General features: G+C 43.5%; 1 protein-coding gene and 1 long non-coding RNA gene across 7 annotated transcripts in view; one reads left to right on the top strand and one right to left on the bottom strand.

The window, feature by feature from the left end:
- LOC125131647 (uncharacterized) overlaps window positions 1-10,335 on the bottom strand; it is an 82,748-nt gene extending 72,413 nt beyond the window's left edge. Inside the window, exon 1 of the long non-coding RNA XR_007136013.1 lies at window positions 9,967-10,335. This is a non-coding gene — a long non-coding RNA (uncharacterized LOC125131647). The remainder of the gene's footprint in view (window positions 1-9,966) is intronic.
- Window positions 10,336-10,418: 83 nt separating this feature from the next.
- FBXW11 (F-box and WD repeat domain containing 11) overlaps window positions 10,419-19,712 on the top strand; it is a 124,394-nt gene continuing 115,100 nt past the window's right edge. For 4 of the 6 annotated variants that reach the window (XM_047788133.1, XM_047787861.1, XM_047787779.1 and 1 more), the window contains exon 1: window positions 10,420-10,622. In XM_047788133.1, the coding sequence (XP_047644089.1) occupies window positions 10,578-10,622 (45 nt within the window). In that variant the 5' untranslated portion in view covers window positions 10,420-10,577. Of the gene's footprint in view, window positions 10,623-19,712 lie in introns of all 6 variants that reach the window. The other 2 variants (XM_047787604.1, XM_047787689.1) reach the window with 1 other exon arrangement.

Genomic DNA, 19,712 nt, shown 5'->3' with positions numbered 1-19,712 from the left:
CTATTTACACTCCATCCTGAGCCCCTAACAACACACATGTATGTTATGACCGTTCAGAAACTACTGCCAACAGAACTTCTTGTGCCACCTGTTACATCGGACATCCCCTTAGCATGTCCCTCCTGAATACAGACACCCTCCTCCAGGACACGCCAAACCAGGGACCAAGTCCAAAATGCAGATGGGACCCCTCAGCAACTATCTCCCACCTCCCAGAGCTTTTCTCCAGCTGTATAACCAAATCACACTGTCTTACTAGCACTGCCTGGATTATTATGGTTATGTCGGACCTCAGACAACTACCTGACAATGACCAAAGCGATTGCTCTCTGACATCTAGATAACACACTTCATTATGGCGCCTTCACTCTGGGAACTGTGGCTCCAGCACAAATAACTGTCCTCAGTGAAATTCTTGTGAGACAAAAAAGAGCCATGGAGTTCCTGTTGTGGCTTGGTGGTAGCAAACCTGACTGGTATCCATGAGGACTCAGGTTCAATCCCCAACCTTGCTCAGTGGGTTAAAGGATCTGGTGTTGCCCTGAGCTGTGGTGTGGGTCACAGATAAGGCTTGGATCTCACACTATTGCAGCTGTGGCGTAGGCTGGCAGCTGCAGCTCCCATTTGACCCCTGGCCTGGGAACTTCCCTATGCCGCACCAGCAACCCTAAAAAAAAAGAGCCTTTGGTCTGGTTCTGGCAGGGAATTATGGGGACTATAGCTGCAGCTGCCCCCTGGGGAGGATTTGCCTATCACGAGGCAACCTTGAGGGAATCTAACCTCCTCCATGGATAGTGCACTAAAGAAAACCATGGACATCCTCAAAAACCTTACAAAAATCCCTAGATTCCCTGGCAGGGGTAGCCTGTGATAATCACCGAGCCCTAGACTGTGGGACTCCAAGGACTCTTTGAGGAAATAGAACTCAAAGCCTCTGGCCAAGACAAGAATTACCAGACCCTTATCATCGCCCCACCAGTCTCACTATAATGCTCCCCCACCGTGAGCAACCTGGCCGACTCCTTCCTACCCCTACTAGGAAAGGTATGTGGCCCACTCCTCACCCTGCCCCAACAGAGGGCTTATATGCCCAACCAACCCCTCTTTCCCCAACCAATCAGCAGATGTATCATAAAACCTCTCCTCCCCTTGGGCCATAAAAACAGACATGACCACACATCCAGGGTCGGTGCTCCCTGATTGTCCCGCATGCTAGCCATGTTCCTTATCTCAATAAACTCTTCTTTCTCTTCGCCTTGCTATGAGTCTGGAAAATTCTTTTTCCAACTTGCACACATGGACCATAACATAGACCACCTGCTAGCAAGCCATGGAGGGGTTTGTGCTCTCATAAATAAAACATCATGCACATATACTAATGTCACGAGAAAAGTAAAAGTAAACATTATTATATAAACAGGCTTCCTGGCTTCACAGGTATAATCAGGGGAAACAAGAATGGACTGAGACTGTTAGGGGTGGTTCCCAGGATATACCAGGCTCCTCCCATTATATTTCTCATCTTTCTCTTTGGTCCTTGTACGTTTAACTGCCTACTGAAATTTCTATTCTCTAGAATACAACTCCAGCTTCAAATGATGCTATGACAGATTTTGACCCATCCCACCCAAAGATGGGGACCAACAATACCCACTGAACAGGGGTGCTGCCTCCTTTTACTCCATACTCTCCACCTCTGCCACTGTAAACAACTCCAAGACCTCTATCTCTGACAGACAGCAAGGAGATCTGGACCCACAGGTAGGGACAATGCCCATGCTCAGTTTGAAGCAGATATAGAAGATGGACTGTTGGCTCATTTTCCTCTTAAAAGATTTTAAGGGTCTAGACTCCTTGAGGGGGGAAACTTTACAATAGGTAGATAGCTATGTATGAGTAGAGAAAGGGGTACAGGGGGCCAGGTGGCAGGAAACCATGTATCATGCAAACAGCAGGGTCCATAGACAGACAAAGAAAAGCAGGAATCTCTGGACTGACAGGAAACAAAACTTTCTGGGGTGATAAGTGCACTGGAGGCAGACAAAGGAAGGTGGAAAAGGGTGCAGATCTCCAGCATCCAAATGTAACCTGTTGCTCATTATGCCCCCACTACAATAAAACCAGCCATGCACATAAGAAGTATCCATCATGCACTGATGCTATGACACTTCCAATCAAAGCTAAATAAGGACAATCCCTCCTCCCTTTGGGAAGGTGGAGCTGGAATGAAAATCAGGGAATATGACTCCCCAAACACCAAATCCTCTCCTTCCCAGTGAATAACCTGCTCATTCATTTGAATGCCCCCTTAACTAGTATGCCAAAGAAACACAGGGCAGCTGCTCATCTCTCTGCCTTCCTCTCTTTAAGAGGTGTGTTTTTCACTTAAATAAATCTTCACCTTACTTTCTCAAATTTCCATCTTGTTTTTTTTTTTTTTTTTTGGTCTTTTTGTCTTTTTCAGGGCCGCACCCTCAGCATATAGAGGTTCCCAGGCTAGGGGTCTAATCCAAGCTACAGCTGCCGGCCTATGCCACAGCCACAGCAACGCCAGATCTGAGCTGCATCTGCAAAGTACACCACAGCTCACGGCAATACCGGATCCTTAACCCACTGAGCGAGGCCAGGGATCGAACCCACAACCTCATGATTCCTAGTCAGACTCGTTTCTGCTGCGCCATGACAGGAACTCCTCCATCTCATTTTTGAACTTCTTCTGTGACGAGGCAAGAACCTTCCTTTCTAGAACAGTATGTCTTTGGTTATTATTGAGCAGAGATATTATCCAAATCCAGTTCTTTCACATCCAAGCCAAGGACTTCCTGGCAGATGTCTAGTTTTGTTCAAGATCACAGATTTCAGATTCTGGCACTTAGGGTAGCAAGGCCTTTTCTTCAGTCACCATAGTCATCTAATTAAAGTAATAATCTTTAACCCTTTTTTCTTATGTACCCCCCAAACAATTTTGAAACATTACATAATTACTTCTTAAACTGATATCTAAAATTTTAAGCATAAATTTTCTTCTTTTTTTCTTTTCTTTCTTTTTTTTTTTTTGCTTTTTTGGGCTGCACCTGCAGTACATGGAGGTTCCCAGGATAGGGGTCTAATCCGAGCTACAGCTGCTGGCCTATACCACAGCAACGCCAGATCCAAGCTGTGCCTGTGACCTACACCACAGCTCATGGCAACACCGGATCCTTTAACCCACAGAGTGAGGTTAAAGGATGGAACGTGCAACCTCATGGTTCCTAGTTGGATTCGTTTCTGCTGCACCACTATGGGAACTCCCTTAAGCATAAATTTAAATAGTTGAAAAGAATATAATTTTCAGGGTATTGACATTTAAAATTTTTTCCATTACTCTACTCAATGACATTTGAATAACAATTTTATAACATTATCCTTTAAAGATACACATGGACAAGCTCTTTTCTAATAGGAGGAAAATTTGTATCATTCCTTTTTCTCCCCAAACTCATATTTCCACTCCATTTTCCCCAGATAATTTTATCCAAATATATTTTATGCTTGAAAGTCTTTTGCTGATCATCCTATCATACTTTTCTGTTTGTTGTGTTGTAATTTGTATTTCCTGTGATCATAGGTTCAAAATATTAGCAAAAACATCCTTCTGGATTTACTTATCATTATTATTATACTCCATTATTAAATATAAACATAGAACACTATTAGAACTACCCACATCTGCGGCATGTGGAAGTTAGGGGCTAGGGACTGAACCTGTACCACAACAGTGACCCAAGCCACTACACTGACAATGCTGGATCCTTAACTAGCGGTGCCACAAGAGAACTCCTACAACTACATCTTTTTAACCAACAAAAAATTTAAAAAATAGTTTGTATATCCGTGCATTAATTTCACCTGCTAGAATGAGAAAGTGTTCAGTGTCAAATTTCTTTTTAGGTCTTATTTTTAGAGATGTTAATACTAAGAAGACTTGTTCACAGAAGAATGAACACTGTCTCATAGCAATGTTATGCAACTTTTTAAGAATCTTTCCAAGTTATTATGTCAAATATTACACAGTGATCTGAAAGCAAAATTATTTAAAATTATCACTAAAACTCAATTCAATCCTCCTTCAATTTTTTTGAGAGCAAAGCATTGGAAACCACCTGACCAATATAGACACTGGAGAAATTCACTATCTCAATTTCTGGGAAACATATCAAAAAGTCTTTACCAGAATTTTTTTTTTTTTTTGTATTTTCAGGGCTGCATCTGCAGCACATGGACGTTCTCAGGCTAGGGGTGGAATTGGAGCTGCAGCTGCCAGCCTATTCCACAGCCACAGCAACACCAGATCTGACCCTTATCTGCGACCTACACCACAACTCACAGCAACACTGGATCCTTAACCCACTGAGCGAGACCTGGGATTGAACCTGTGTCCTCATGAATACTAGTTGGGTTTGTTACTGCTGAGCCATGATGGCAACTCCAAGAATTTACTAAATGGATAATAATTATAGCATTCTTAATATTAAATTATTAAATGAATATTTATTACTTATTAATTAATTAATACAGACCATCTACCAAAATTCTTGTGTTCACCAAATTCAATTTCCCTTGCAGCTTCTTAGGGCCACATGATTAGGCACTGACCAGTGAATAGTGAGCAGGAATAATGTGCTTCTGAGTAAGCTGGTGAGCTTCCCCTCTGCCCCAGCAACACTGGAAATCATGAATTTCAGATGGCAAAACTCTAAGTTGGAGGGCCAGCTGACTCCATTAGCCCTTGTATGGACAGCAGATGTATATAAAGCCACTATGTTTCCAGGGTGTGGAAACTTTGTAATGTGTCAGCTAGACTAAGCTGAACTACATTTCCCTGAATTCTGTTCCTCTATGATTCTGATCAGGGTGAGCCACAAGAGAGACTTGTGTGGGCATTGGAGAGTGGAAGTGAAACTGTAGTCATTTAGTGGCCCATATACACTGTCGCTGATCTGCCTGCTCACTCACCTCGGGGGTGTGAGGAATGGCTGTGTCTACCATCACTCCCCCTTCCCCTGGAGGCTCCTTCAACTTTTCTGATTCCTGGGCCAAGTGGGTGTGTTCAGCTCTGTAACAAAGGGCTCCAGCCTCTGCAGGACATCCACCAAGGTCAGGGGCAACAGAAACTGACACAGGTTGTGTCTGTCCTCACGGACTTCAGTTTGGCTGATGCCTGCTCTTCCCCACCTTATATCCATCTTCCCTTCCTGACTGCCTGCCCAATGGACTTTAAGATCCAGCATCAACTGCAAAGACAACAACCTTACAGAGACTGCTTAAATAGATTTGACAATTATGAGGTCAACTCTTTTGTTTAAAAAAAAAAAAAAAAGCCGTTTAAGAACACTCTTACTGGTTCTGCTTCTCTGGCTGAATTCTGACTGATACATGAGTTAATCTGCTGTGAATTCAACTTTTCTTTACTCTTTCATTTGGTGGTATCTTACGTAAACTGATAAATTTAAAAAAAGGGTTGAGAAGATACAAATATTAATTTCAATACACATGCCAGTACATTGTTGTGGCTGTGGTGTAGGCCGGCAGCTGCAGCTCCGATTCCACCCCTACCATGCTGTGGGCGTGGCCATAAAAAGCAAAAAAGAAAAAAAAAAAAGAAAAAATACACATGCCAATAAATTAATTGATGAAATGTTTTTCCTTATGTATTTTAAATGCATTTTCCCAGAAATTGTGAAACTAAAGATCTACCTCATCTAACAGCTATTATTGGCACTATCAAAACAGCCAAGTAAGACTCTCAGAAAAGTCTACCTTTCTCAGTTCATAAATGTGCTCACATGTATTTCATAACTGCCTTCCCACCCCCCTGACCCCGGATTCTATAGATGGATGGATAAGGCATGAAACCTTGTCATAGGGGGCTGCCACCTTCAATACTTTTTTTTTTTTTTTTTAAGGCCTCACCTGCAGTACATGGACATTCCCAGGCTAGAGGTCTAATGGGAGCTGTAGCCATCGGCCTATGCCACAGCTACAGCAATGCTGGATCCTTAAGCCACTGAGAGAGGCCAGGGACTGAACCTGCAACCTCATGGTTCCTAGTCGGATTCGTTAACCACTGAGCCATGATGAGAATTCCTTCAATACTTCTTAACAACATTCTCTTTCCTTTGGTTTCACAAGATTCTCCCTCAAGAGACTTTCATTCTCTGATGTTAGTTGGGAATGAGTCAACATTTCACTGCACTATCCTCTTCTAAAACAATCTGAATTCAGAAAACTCAGCACAGGTCAAAACATACTATTTTAAAATGCTGCTCTTTACCTTCAAAAGTATTCATAAAAAAGGGAAAGACACAAAGCTCTATCAAGGGTTTACAGGGCCTAGATTAAAAGAGAACTGCGTTCAGTATTTTGAACGAGCTCTTTTTTGGGGCGGGTACCTTTATTAGTTGTCTATTGCTGTGTGAAAAAAAAAATCTCAAAATTTCTCAGGTTAAAATGACAATTGTTTATTATCTCACACAGTCTCTGTGGGTCAGGGATCCAAGAGTAGCTTGGATGGGTGATCCTGGCTCAGGATCTCTCATGAGGTTAAGAATTGAATGGGGCTACTGTCATCTGAAGGACTGACTGGGGCAGGAGGAGCCATTTCTAAGATGGCTCACTCATAGGCCTGGAAAGTTAGTGCTGATTGTTGGCAGGTGGCCTCAGTTCCTCACCACAGGGACATCCCATAGGGCTGCTCAAGTGTCATCATGACACAGCGGCTTGCTTCCTCCAGAGCGAGTAACCCGAGGGAGAGAGCAAAGAGGAACCCACAAGTCTATGATCCAGTCTTGGAGGTCACATACTCTCACATCTGCCACTCTCTCTTTTGAGAAAATTTAAATATTAACTGGTAACAGGTATTAAGTACTAAGGGGTAAAGACAAGTCTAAAGGATACAGAAATAATCGTTACGGGGCATAGCCACTACCTATAGGGCGAGGCTGAATACTCAAGGAAGGACAATTTTGAAAGAGCCTTCTCACCTCCACTGTTAGCTTGGATTCAGACTTCACTAGAAAGAGGATAGTTATGGCCCGTTGGATGGTGAAGTGTGTGTGCGTTAAGAGAGGGATAACAGTTCTGCAGACTATTTGCTGCCGTGTGCCACCGCAAGGGCAAGAAGGAAAAGAAAATATTCTGGAATGAAGAAAAGAAGACTCTTCATTTGGCTGCTTCCCTCTAGGTCTCTGTATTGACAGCAGTCAACATTGTGCCAGCTGGCAGGGGAGAAATACTTACAGGGCCCCACTCCAGTATTTCAAAGAATGGAAAAGAAGGGTGGATTTGGAACTGAGAGGCTATAAATTGATAGTAGGCACACATATGCTCTGCTGCAGAAAATCAATGTATGCGATTATAAAATGCTGTCCTAGAACCCACTGGGGGTGTCACATGATATATATAGTATGTGCATCAGACAGCCTTTGTACAATCGCAACAGTTCTGAATTCTGAGCATATCTGGACCTCAGGATTTTGGTTCAGGGATTGTGGACCTGCACCAGCTTTCTTTTTTGTTAGCTATCTGTGTAGAGCTATCTGAAAAATAGAGGGAACATATGCCTCAAGGTCTTCTGCCTTTATAGATGACCAAATCTAATCACCAGCTGGCATCAAGCTTGAGTCAATAAAAATACCTGAGCACCTGAGATCTTGTTTGAGACAAGGAGAGAACAAAGTGATAAGCCTGCCTCTTCAACAGCTTGGGAACAACTTCTGTCCTTTATATAACTTTTTCTTCTCACTGAGCTCCTGGAGTTTGACCCAATAATATTAGTATTTTCTCCTCTTAAGGTAGGATATGGTTTTAATAAAAGGACAGAAACCTTGAGTTATCTCCATTACAGTCCCATTGCCAAGGGTTGCAAGCTCAAATATCTATATGGATTCAGCATACAAGTTAAATGAGTAAAGACAACAGGGAGCTGTGGTAACAGTGGCAATCTATAGCGTACATGCTTTGAACAAAGAAGGTAATTGCTATTTAACTTCTGCATATTTTTGCCATGCAGATCTGATACAGTCGAATAGTCTAACTTTCCAAGAGAAGTTAGAAATTCAGATTTTAAAATGTGAAACTATCAAATTTTGAAACAATAAAAAAGACAGTGCAGGATAAACATACACACGGAGGGGTTCATATTCAGCTGTGACTCCTATCCTAATCTCAGCTGCTAGGTCCTGTGACAAGTGCTGGCCCTTTAGAGGCCCTGATTGCTGTTACACTGGGGGCCCCCAATGAACCACGACTCTCTGTATTCACAACCTTGTGTAGTCCCTTCCACCCCGACTCTGGGCTTGGCCATATGGCTTGTTTTGGCCAGTGACACACTAACAACTGTGGTGCAACCAGAGGCTTGTTAAGGATTTGCTCAACGGGGTTTGTCCTCTTGGAAGTTAGTCACCATGCAGAAGCCTGAACGGTAAAAAGTCAGGTAAAGAGAGAGGCCCTGGAGGATGAGGAAGCTGTTTTGATGAGCTCCCAGCTGACTGCAGTCTCATGAGTAATCTCGGCTTATACTACGTGGGACCAGCTGAGTCCAGTTAATCCACACAATTGCAAAGAATAAGAAAGCACTGTTATTTTAAACTTCTAAGTCTTAGAGGTAGTTTATTATGATGCAATAGGTAGCTGAAATAGAGGTCATTTATTCCAATCCCTTTATTTAACTAATGAATGTCTCAAAGCCTAGAGAGGCAAAGGGGTCTGGTGAAATTCAGACACCATGTTAGGAGTAATAGCTTTTTAATTGTGTTCTTCCTATTGCTTTTCTTTCAATTCCCTAAGTAGAAAGCATCAGATAAGGGCCATTAAACTTAAAACTGTATTGAACAGAACTTACACTGTGTCCTGCATGCATACAAATTACTGTAGCAATTCAGTGCTTGGAAATGGAGACTTCGAGGTCATCTAGTCCCTTCCCTTTACAGGTGCAGAAAATGCAAAACACTTGAGAAAGAGAACAGTAGCCTCTGACATTTGGCAGCTGGCCTGATACAATCAAACAGGCAGTAATGTTACTAGATGATAGCTTGGTCCTCTTAGCTAGGCCTCGTGTTTTCTTGTTGAACCTAATTTCATAGAACATAAATGTTAGACAAAGCCATTCTGTGGCCATGATAGACCAATACAAAAGCGAAACCACTCCTAATTAAATCTGAACACAGATCAAACAGGTACATTGTTCAAACCATAAAAAATGACCAAATAGCCCTTATTCTGGTAATGAGGGACTCCTGCTTCTCTACCAATCAGGACTTCAGCCTCGTCTAGTAGTCCTTCCGTCTAGATAACATTTATTGAGATGCCCAATCATAAAATTACCTCCACTTTCTGACAGCATCTTATCCAGGGGAAAGTCCCACTTTCTTAAACCCTCATCCAAATCACCTGACAACTCCTCCTGAGATGCCCCACAGTTCTTCATGGTGTGTGTTCTCTCTCTCTCTGCAACCAGCAATAAACCCAACCTGTTAATTCTCAGCGGGCCTTTGTCGTCTTTGGTTTGAGGTTACTGACAGACCTGACAAGGTTTATACCGAGCTGGAGGCAGAATTCACTGGGCATCTCCAGCTGTGTTCCTTCTTATGGTTAATGTCTGTCTTCCCCCTACCAGAATTACGCTGCGTGAGAAGAGAAGCCTTGTCTGTAGGGATCAGAGCTGATTCTTAGGCTAGTGACGAGCAGAGGCTGGAAGTTTAAAAGATACTTTCTAAACGAATGAATAATAGGTTCTCTTTCACCTCTCAGTTCCTCCCAGTACGTGGTGCACAGAGACCACAAAACTCCTCTTTCTCAACTAAATTTCCAAACCCCTCACTCTTGGGACGCCCATTCTCTCAGAGCCTCCTTCTCTGCCCGAGCTCTCTCGCTCGCTGGCCCCCCTCCAACACTTGAGCCCCAAGACCATCCCTTCCTAGAACCCACCTGTCGCCAACACCTCACCCTGCCATAGAGGCCAGACCAACCGTGCGGTTACTTAGGTGTCGAGCGGGCACTGCAGGCACCGACCGCGCATGTGCGGAAATCGGTCGCGCACGCAGGATCGCTGGCAAGTGAAGAGTTGCCTTGGAGTTTCCGTCCGGGTCCGGGGAGCCTCGGGCTGCCAGGAAGTCAGAAGCAACTAGCCGGAAGGAGAACCCGCGCGCAGGGCTTTCTGGGATATGTAGTAGGCGCGCACCTGAAGCCCCACCTTGAGGAAGCCCGTAATTCTTTAGGTCTGCACGTCTCTCATTCGCAGTCCCGTGCTACTTTCGGCTGAGAATTCAGCTTCGGGCGGCTAGGAGAGATTGGTCTGGCGGAGTCTTTTCGTTCCCACAACGCTCTGCGGGACCCGCGGCGCCTGCCGGGAGCTGTAGTCCTCGCTCTGCGTACTGCGTTCGCCGAGGGGGAGGGCGGAGCTGCCGGCGGCCCGGGCGGGCTGGCAGCTAGAGTGGGTGCGATAGCCGCCTCCGCCTCTGCCGCCTCCGCCGTCGCCTCCTCCGCCCGGGCCGTTCGCTGCTGCGCGGGGAGAGCGAGGCGGGGCCGCCAGGGCCGCCATGGAGCCCGACTCGGTGATTGAGGACAAGACCATCGAGCTCATGGTGAGTGCGGCCCGCTGGACCGTCCGTTCTTCCGTCCGTCCGGCCCCGGGCGGGCCTGCCCATCTCAACGTCCGGCGCGAGGCCGGCCCTGGCCCTTCCCCGCTGCCTCGGCCCGAACCTGGGCCCTCCGGCCCGGCGCGCTTACTCCGGATCCCTCGAGATCTCAGGCCGGACCTGGTCCGGCCCCCTCCATGCCCCTCGGTTTTCCTCCCTCCCTCCCTTCTCTCCTGTCTCTGGTCCCATCCCTGGAACGACCCTCGCTCGCTTGTGCTGTGGCCTTAGCTCACACTCGCTCAAGCATCTTCTTCCTCCCTTAGAAGGGGTTTTCTCTTTTTTCTTTTTCTAATTCTCCGGCCAGGCCTGCATCGCTCTTGCAAGCCCCACTCAGGCCGAGTGAGATGGTGATGGGAGGGGGTACAGAGAAGATCGACCTGGGGCCTCGGCCTCTGCGTCCTAGAAGGGGTCTCTCAGCACCCTCTTCTCAAGCCAGGGCTGTTTGGATGCCGGCATAGGCCCTACAGGGATGGAGGTGGGGAGCTCTCGGGTTTGAGGCTGTGACCGATAAGGGGCCTCTTTCCTGGGCCCCTGTGGTGTCCGGCTTCTCGGACAAAGGGTTTCCTACCCGGCCGAGAGGGATGTTTGGATAGCGAGGCCCCAGGTACTCTGGATTCCATCTCCCAGGAAAGAGACACTGTAACTTCACGTTTTCCAGAGCCGCTCTGGGAAATTGGGGAGGGGGAGAGGGCTTGTCCTCATCTGTGCCGCCAGTTCTTTCTTCTAGAAAAGGAGTAGGAGAGAATCCTAGGTCCCTGGGAAATCGATCACTCTTCTGTTAGAAACCTTTGGTACCCAGGCCAGACCCTCTGGCCCCACTAATCCCAACCCCACTCCGCCTTGGGACTTGGAGCCTAAGGTTTTTAGAAACAGGACCACGAGAGAGTGGCTAGTAGAAATGAAGAACTTGCTGTTTGGTGGATGACTTGGTGGACGAAATAAAATATGATAGCTATTACCTGCCAATTGGAATACTAGGGAAATCAAACTGGGCTCTGGAGAGCTGGGAGGGGAAGCTCTTTGCCTCAGCAAATGGACAGGCCCAGGCTTTCTTCCTGTGGAAATCTTGACAGTTTCTTTGTATCTCTTCTAATACAGTAACAACTTCTACTCTAAGGTTGAGAGGAAAGGTGAAAGAATCTACTTAACACAGCAAAACGTTTTCCTAGCCAGATTTTCTCCAGTGTGAAAATGTTTATTGAGTCAGTGATTCCACTGGGTAGGGTCGGTGACATCAGAGCCACTTCCCCCATTTAATGCTATAAATAATAAATGGTGACATTGAAAGTCTGTTGGATAGCTGCATGGTGTCTGTGGATGATGGTATCTGGGGAGTTGAGGTGCATGTTTTAAAAATGGAAGTACAGTAGCATAAATATGGAGGCAGCTTAATATTTGCTGTCCTTTGCATAATTCACTAGACTTCTTCAGCAGTCTTGAAAACTAGAGGGGAAAAAAAGCTCTGGTAGTTTCTGGGGTGTGTGTGTGTGTGTGTGTGTGTGTGTGTGTGTGTGCGCGCACACTGGTGTGGTTGCTTTCTAAGGAATACTGTCACTTATGGGGTTTGATTTTCATTTATTAAGTAATTTTTCCTTTCAGTAAAGTTTATCAAACTTTTGTAATCAAGCCTTTGATAATCTGCAAATTTTGTAAGGGGTTATTTTAGTAAAATATCTTAACTGGAATTGCATATATAGTATATATGCTTACATGTATGTATAATACATGTACTTACAACAGGAGTGCTTCATATCGAAAATTGTAACTTGGGGGGAGTTCTCGTCGTGGCGCAGTGGTTAACGAATCCGACTAGGAACCATGAGGTTGCGGGTTCGGTCCCTGCCCTTGCTCAGTGGGTTAAGGATCCGGCGTTGCCGTGAGCTGTGGTGGAGGTCGCAGACATGGCTCGGATCCAGCGTTGCTGTGGCTCTGGGTAGGCTGGCAGCTACAGCTCCAATTAGACCCCTAGCCTGGGAACCTCCCATATGCCGCGGGAGCGGCCCAAGAAATGGCAAAAAGACAAAAAAAAAAAAAAATTGTAACTTTGAAAGTGTTCAGTGCTCCTTCCATTTACATTCCATTAAAACAATAAAATGTCTTTATTTTGAAGAGAATTAGAAATGAATACAGTGTAATCCATTTAGTGTTTTGAGTGGATGTAGAAAAAAAAATCTCTGGCCTAAATATACTGGCTTTCTATGCTTATAAATTGAAAAAGTTTTGATTTTACGTAATTGTGTCTGTGATCTGAAAAGATATTTCAGCCCTTTCAAGGGCCTTACAAACTGGGATTCTTAAGATAGTTTAACAAAAAAAAATTTTAACAGCTATCTAGATCAATTTTAAAATGCCTTTTCATATATGCATTTTGATACTCCCTCAAAGAGCTACCAGTTAAGACTCTTAGGCAACCCTTTTGATGAACATTTGTGTGTTTATTTTAGTGTAGTAGATAGCACAGGTACTTAACAACCACTTTACTGAATCCCGGATCAGATGTAGGAATGATAATGCTTTAAAATCCAATTGCATGTGGCTTTCTGTATTCATTGCATTTTCATTACAGTTTCCAAAACTAGGTTAAGAAAAAAAAATTTTTTACATTGGTTTCAAAATAATATGATGAAAGGAGGGGAAGGGGTTAAACTGGTGGTATTTTGAAAGCCTAAAGCATGAAATATTTTTAGATTTTTATGAGTCAGCTTCAGTATTCAAATATTTGTGATTGTGCGGCCTGTACCAGTTCGGTACTTAATGGTTAACAGGATAACTTTCATTTCATATTCCAGAGTGTGCTATATCAAAGGAAGGAAGCAGACTTCTTGGGTTTTACCAGTTTCTTAACCTCTGCTTTCTTTGATTATGATTCTTTCTCCCTTTTTTCCTTGTGCTTTTTTAGTTTACTAGGAAATAAAACTGGTGATAGCAGAATAATTAAATCTTCAAAATATAACCTCCATTGTGACTCCTACCCTGGTCTGCGGCCAGGTCCACAAAAAGCTTGTCCAGCTGACCTCCCTCATAGGGTTCAGTCTTTTTTGTTTGTTTGTTTGTCTTTTTGTATTTTTCTAGGGCCGCACCCACGGCATATGGAGGTTCCCAGGCTAGGGGTCTAATCAGAGCTGTAGCTGCTGGCCTTCACCAGAGCCACAGCAACGCGGGATCCGAGCCTCATCTGCGACTTACACCACAGCTCACGGCAATGCCAGATCCCCAAACTACTGGGTGAGGGCAGGGATCGAACCCACAACCTCATGGTTCCTAGTTGGATTCGTTAACCACTGAGCCATGACGGGAACTCCGGATTCAGTCTTTAATATAGACAATAAATTCTGGATCGAGACAACTGAATTTATGCTTGCTGATGGTGAATAATTAACTACCACATGTCTTTCATGGCCTTATATGGCCCTAACACTGTACCTAGTTTGTGGGACTGTTTTTCAAACTGCCAATTTTGATAAAATTGGCTTTATTTATCCACAAGGTAGAAAAGTAGTAATCCATTTGGAAATACACTAAGAAAAGTTCCCCAGGCTTTGTCTAATGTGCTAGACCTCCCTGGAAAGAAGGAAAACCTTGCGTTGTGTATCACATGATATTTAACACTTGAGTTGGAAATATGAGTTGATGTTCAGGCACATATTACTAGAAAGCACTCACAGAGCTGCTAATGGAAGAGAAAGCTTAGTCCTACCTGTTAGAAGATAGAAGTTGATGTAAAAATTTAGGAAAGATAATCCTGCTTCCGGGGTGGGTTCGAGCGTACCCCTCCCCCCTCCTTTAGTCAAGCAATGAGCACTTTGTACTCTATTGTTAGCTGCTGAATGGCTCCCCCTCTTTGCTAAGTGACCTTAAGTGAGTCATTTCCCTTCTCTGTTTTCTCTGAGGGGTTATGTTACTAGGTGAACATAGTAAAGGAGGGAAAATACAGTTGGACTTTATTAGGAAGGTTTAATAATCACTTCTATTTTTACAGCTATCAGAGCACAGACTGGCCACAAGGCCAAGGAGATGAAGGAAACGAAGTGACTTATTGGAAAGTTATCTTCTTTTACTTTTTGATCCCCCCCACCTCTTGTCATTGGCTTTCTAAGTGGAGTAAGTGGGATTGTCAAGTGACTTTAAGCAATTGGGTCTTCCTTTGTCACCATCACTTATCAGCATCTGCCTCTGGCCAATGTGCTGAGATACCAAATGCAGTTAAATAGACAAAGGTTTAAGTAGGGTCCCAATGAAATAAATTACATATTTTATAGACCTCACTGACCTGCTTCAGGATACTGTCTCAAATATTTTCAATTTTTACCCAGTTTTGGAGGAGGTTAGATGTCCTTTCAGATTTGACCAGGATAAACATGATATTCCTCAGAAGAGTTGGCTTCTAACTGCTGTACCCTGAAAACTGAGAGCACTGTATCACCCAGGAGCATCGCTGGCGCGTTCCATAGGTTTACGGAACAGCACACATCTCCCTCTGAGCACTACTGTTTGGTCCTATGAATTCTGGAAAAACTTTTCTGCACTGTGAGGTACCTGGAGTCTAGGGAAAGAAAGTGTTTCAAGCACTCCAGTTCCATCCTGCCTTCCAGCTTTTTCTTCCCACATTCCTCACTTACTCTGTACTCCAGCCAAAGCAAGGAGGACTATGGTTCTTCCGATTCTGCTCAGTGTTTCCTTTGTCAGCATGAATATGAAGCCCAGGTAGCAAAGGCTTCTGAAGTTTAATGGAAGGACCTAAGTAAGAGTTGGCTCTCTGGCCAAATTGGTTTGGGGCACATCTCAAGAATCTTCTCTTCCACCTATGCTGATAAAGTCCTATCCCCTAAGAACACAATTTAGATGCCTCCTCTTTTTGATGTCAGTTTGTATTATGGTGGCAGATAGCATTTTGTTTTTATATCTGTAGTACTGCTTACACGATAATCATTGTTAAATGAAATGAATGACTTCTGGCACTTTGTATTTATCTTGTGGCACTTAACATTCTGGGCTTGTATTACAGTTTCCTGTTTGTGTCCCCTATTAAATAATAAACTCCTCACAGTGCCTTCTTGTAGTGGGTGTTCAGTAAATGTTGAGTTGAATTTTCCTGTTGATTGTTTACATGTATTATTGCTCTCTGCCTTATATCTTAGCCATCCTCTTTTCTGGAAATTCTTTTCTCTATCACTTATTCTCATAATCATCTGTTCCTAACTCTTATGGGACATATTAGACCTTCCTGTGTATCATAAAAGTTTGATTGTGTCTAAGCTTCCCTTGCAGAGGCCATATCTGATTATCCTTTGAAGGCTTCACTGTGCTTAGTGTTTGGATGTGCAACAGATATTGATTAAATTAATGTTAGGTTGTTTTTTTTTTCATACTGTGAAACCATTTTAAGGTTTCCTTTTGATAATCTTCAGGCCAAGGTGGAGATGAACAGAGGAGAAAGACTGCTAAGGGGAGGAGGGGGGTGGTGTGTGGCACACAGACATCCACAGTCCCTGTAACCATTCTTTATAGACTTCTCTGCACATACACGTTGATTTATATACATCTCAGTGCTTGATAGAAGAGTATTTAGGAAACCAAATTCCTTTTATATCTGTTGCTGGGAACTCACCAAACAGTCGATGAGTTCTAAGGATCCTGTGGACCTTAGAGAAGCATGATTTAGCGCAAAGGGCATGGGCTCTAGAGTGAAACTCCTGAGTTGTAGCTTAGCTGTCACTTATTGGCTGTGTCACCTTAAGAAAGTTACCCTTTCTTTGGTATGATTTCATTATGCGTAAAAATAGGAAAATATAGGTATTGCTCCGAGTGTTGGGAGGATTATGAGAGATGTATGTGAAAGGACCTTGCAGAGGCTTGTCTCTCAGCAACTGCTTGTCACGCTAACTCCCCACAAGTCCAGGGACTGTGTTTTGTAAAGCACAATCAAGACAGATGGTGTGAAGGTTTTAATTTTCCCCCTGATTTCTGCATGTATTTAATGGTGAAGCTTTACAGAGGCCTAAAATTCCCTTGCTTTTAGTCATTTAATGAGACATCTTTGGGGGAACTGTTGAAATAATACAGAATCAGTACTATCTTGGAAATCTGGGAAGTACTGTTACAGTTATTAAGAACTTCCTGTCATGGCCCAGCAGTTAATGACCCCGACTAGTATCCATGAGGACTTGGGTTCAATCCCTGACCTCACTCAGTGGGTTGGGGATCCGGTGTTGCCCCCAAGCTGTGGTGTAAGTCGTAGACAAGGCTTGGATCCCGCATTGCTGTGGTGTAGGCTGGCGGCTAGAGCTCTGGTGGGACCCCTAGCCTGAGAACCTCCATATGCCTCGGGTGCAGCCCCCGCCCCCCTGCCGAAAAACCAAAAAACTACCAATTCGACGTAATGCAAACCTGAACCCACTCAACCCTGTTTTAGGTATCCTGGTGGAAAGAGACTGGTGCTTGTTCATATTAGCATTGAGCATTGTGGTTTATGTTTGATCCATTTAGTTTGCACAAGGAAATTAGGATTTTCGAATTTATTCTTCTTTTAGTAAAGCTGGTGGTTTTGACCTTTAACAGAATAAGTGGTGGCTATCATAGAAGATTTCCTCCTGGGCTGTATGGTTGTTCACTGAATTAGTTGACAAAGGGGAAAAACCTGTTGGTCAAGAATGTGCTCGTCACCTTCACTTAAGTTTCTGCCTATCGCAACTGCCTAACAGGAAATTTGTCTTTGTAGGCAAATGAGAGACAAACCAGGAAGACCTGACAGTCCAGTCGGTATCTCTAACCTGCATCTTATTGTTGTAACAAAATTCAAAGATTGCAGAGTTCCGTGATGTCAGCAGGAAGCATTTTTAGGAAATTCCCTCTCAGCGTTAGTCAACAAAGACCTTCACCCAATGGAAAGCTGTGAAGTAGAAACAGTGGGATATTAATATGTAAATTGGAAAACATGTATGTGAGTAGAAGTCTATGTACAATGCACATAGGAAACAAATTCTCTAATGGCAAACCTCTGATCCATGGAAGAAAAAGAAACATCAGGCGAGACCCCTGCTGTTGAGAAAAAGGAACCCGAGTAATTTTTTTTTTACTTTTTAGAGTAAAATTTGAACATTTGAACCAGTTTGGGGAGCTAATAATAAAATATGTTTTGGTTCTGTGAAATGATCGTTTAGGAGACTCAAAGAGAAAGGGGCTGAGGACAGGAAAGACTCAGTCCTTACACGCCTGGTCCAGCACCATTTTTTTTTTGGCCATGCCCTTGGCATGCGCAAGTTCCCAGGCCAGGGATGGAACCTGCCACAGTGGTGACAGCACCGGATCCTTAACTGCTAGGCTACCAGGGAACTCCAGGCATCTATTAATCTTTGTTTCTCTAGCATAAGGCCTGCCACCAGTGAGCCATTCAGTAAAGTGTTCATTGGAAGGGAAGAAGGCAAAACTTAACTCGCTAATACAAGAAAAAGTCCTGATGATATAGGAGGTTCAGAAATGAGTCCTTTAGTCAAATAGATGTGGTTCTATTTTGCTGTAACTGTTCAGCATTTTGGTTACAGCAGTGCGTTGGTTATACTTTGAAAAGCAGAGTATATTGCTTTAGCAGTTAACTGCTAGCCATGGCCCACTGACTGCTTTTGTCAGAATTGGGTTTCCAGTTTATTCTTAGGTTCTAGAGTAATGTGAAAAGTTTGAGCATTTATTCTTTGCTTGAGATTTTATTTGTGTAGTGCCTTTAAGTTGAGGTGTTAAGGTATTTCCACCTTATTGTTATGGAGAGCTGAATCTTACTGATACGTCAGTCAGTCACTTCAGTTGCTTTGCTTATAACATGAAAAATCAGAACATCTTTAGTTTTTACCTGTGGACTCTTAGTGACTAATCTTGGAATTTTAAAATTCTTTGGTTTCAACTGGTTTCGGGATTCCTCGTCACAGATACATCTTTGCTGCTAAACACAAAGTCTCCTTGGGCAACAATATGGTGTGTTTTGGTATTAACATTAATATTGTGGGCCTTAGAATTGCATGGCCTTTTGTTAATGCTTTTTGAAAGGCTTTTTAAGTGGCAGGATCGGGGAAGTTAGTCCTTTCAGGGTGGCTCAGGGAGTTCAGTTGTATCTTAGTTCAGCTAGGCTGAAAGACTGTATTTCTGTGCTTCTCCACTGTGATGTCAATTAGCTTAGGGCCTTTGAGAGTAAAGCTTGATTTCTTCTGCCCCAGGAATCACGGTCTTTCTGATCCTTGGTCTTAGAGGAGGTCAAAGTGCTCTTTGAAAAGGGCATGGACTCTACCTCCTAGTAGAGGTGGGACTTAGGGCAAGTTATTTTTCTCAGATCTTTTGAGAATTAAGTATGAGTAATGAATGTAAAAGGCCTGGGCCATTAGTAACCCTTCAGTAAAGGTAGGTATTATAATTACTGCAGGAACATTTTGGTAGTAGTGTGGCAATAGAGGAAGTAGCAAATTTATGTGCAGGCAGCTTCGCAGTCTTTTGATTCTTAAGTTTTTAATTATGTGATCTTATTGAATGCCTTTTTTTCCTCTCTGGATAATTTGTTTAGAATTTACAATCTGATGGGAGAGTTGCTATGGTAACAAAGAATGTTGATATAATATGGACTGGGCTCATGTATTTAAAGATGTTATGTAGTAAATTGTTTATTAGTGTTCTTTATTGTTTCCCCTAGTTTACCCAGTGACTGGTCATTGTGGGGGACTGACCTTTATTAAGTCAGAAGTTCACTCTTCAAATTATGTCACGTATTTTAAAATGTCTTAAATTTCAGCTGAGGGTTGAAGAGTTGAGTGATGTGCAGATTTTATGTTTTTGTATGTAAGTAGCAAACCGAAAGATTTCTTGTTATGTGCTTAAATAAATATCTTTATTGGGAGACTTTTGAGCCTTCCCATATTTTGGCTGACAAAGTTTCTGTCATAGTAGAGGAGCTGTCTTAGGAAAGAGATAAAGTTCATGGCAGCCAAATGACCTGGGACAATTTATGTGGATAATAGAGAAAGTTCTTAGTTGCTCTCGTTTGGAAATTGCATGATT

Source organism: Phacochoerus africanus, chromosome 1 (assembly GCF_016906955.1).
Source record: "Phacochoerus africanus isolate WHEZ1 chromosome 1, ROS_Pafr_v1, whole genome shotgun sequence".
Classification (NCBI taxonomy): Eukaryota; Metazoa; Chordata; class Mammalia; order Artiodactyla; family Suidae; genus Phacochoerus; species Phacochoerus africanus.
The sequence above is the reverse complement of the archived record's forward strand: the minus strand, read 5'-3'. Positions and strand labels throughout refer to the sequence as shown.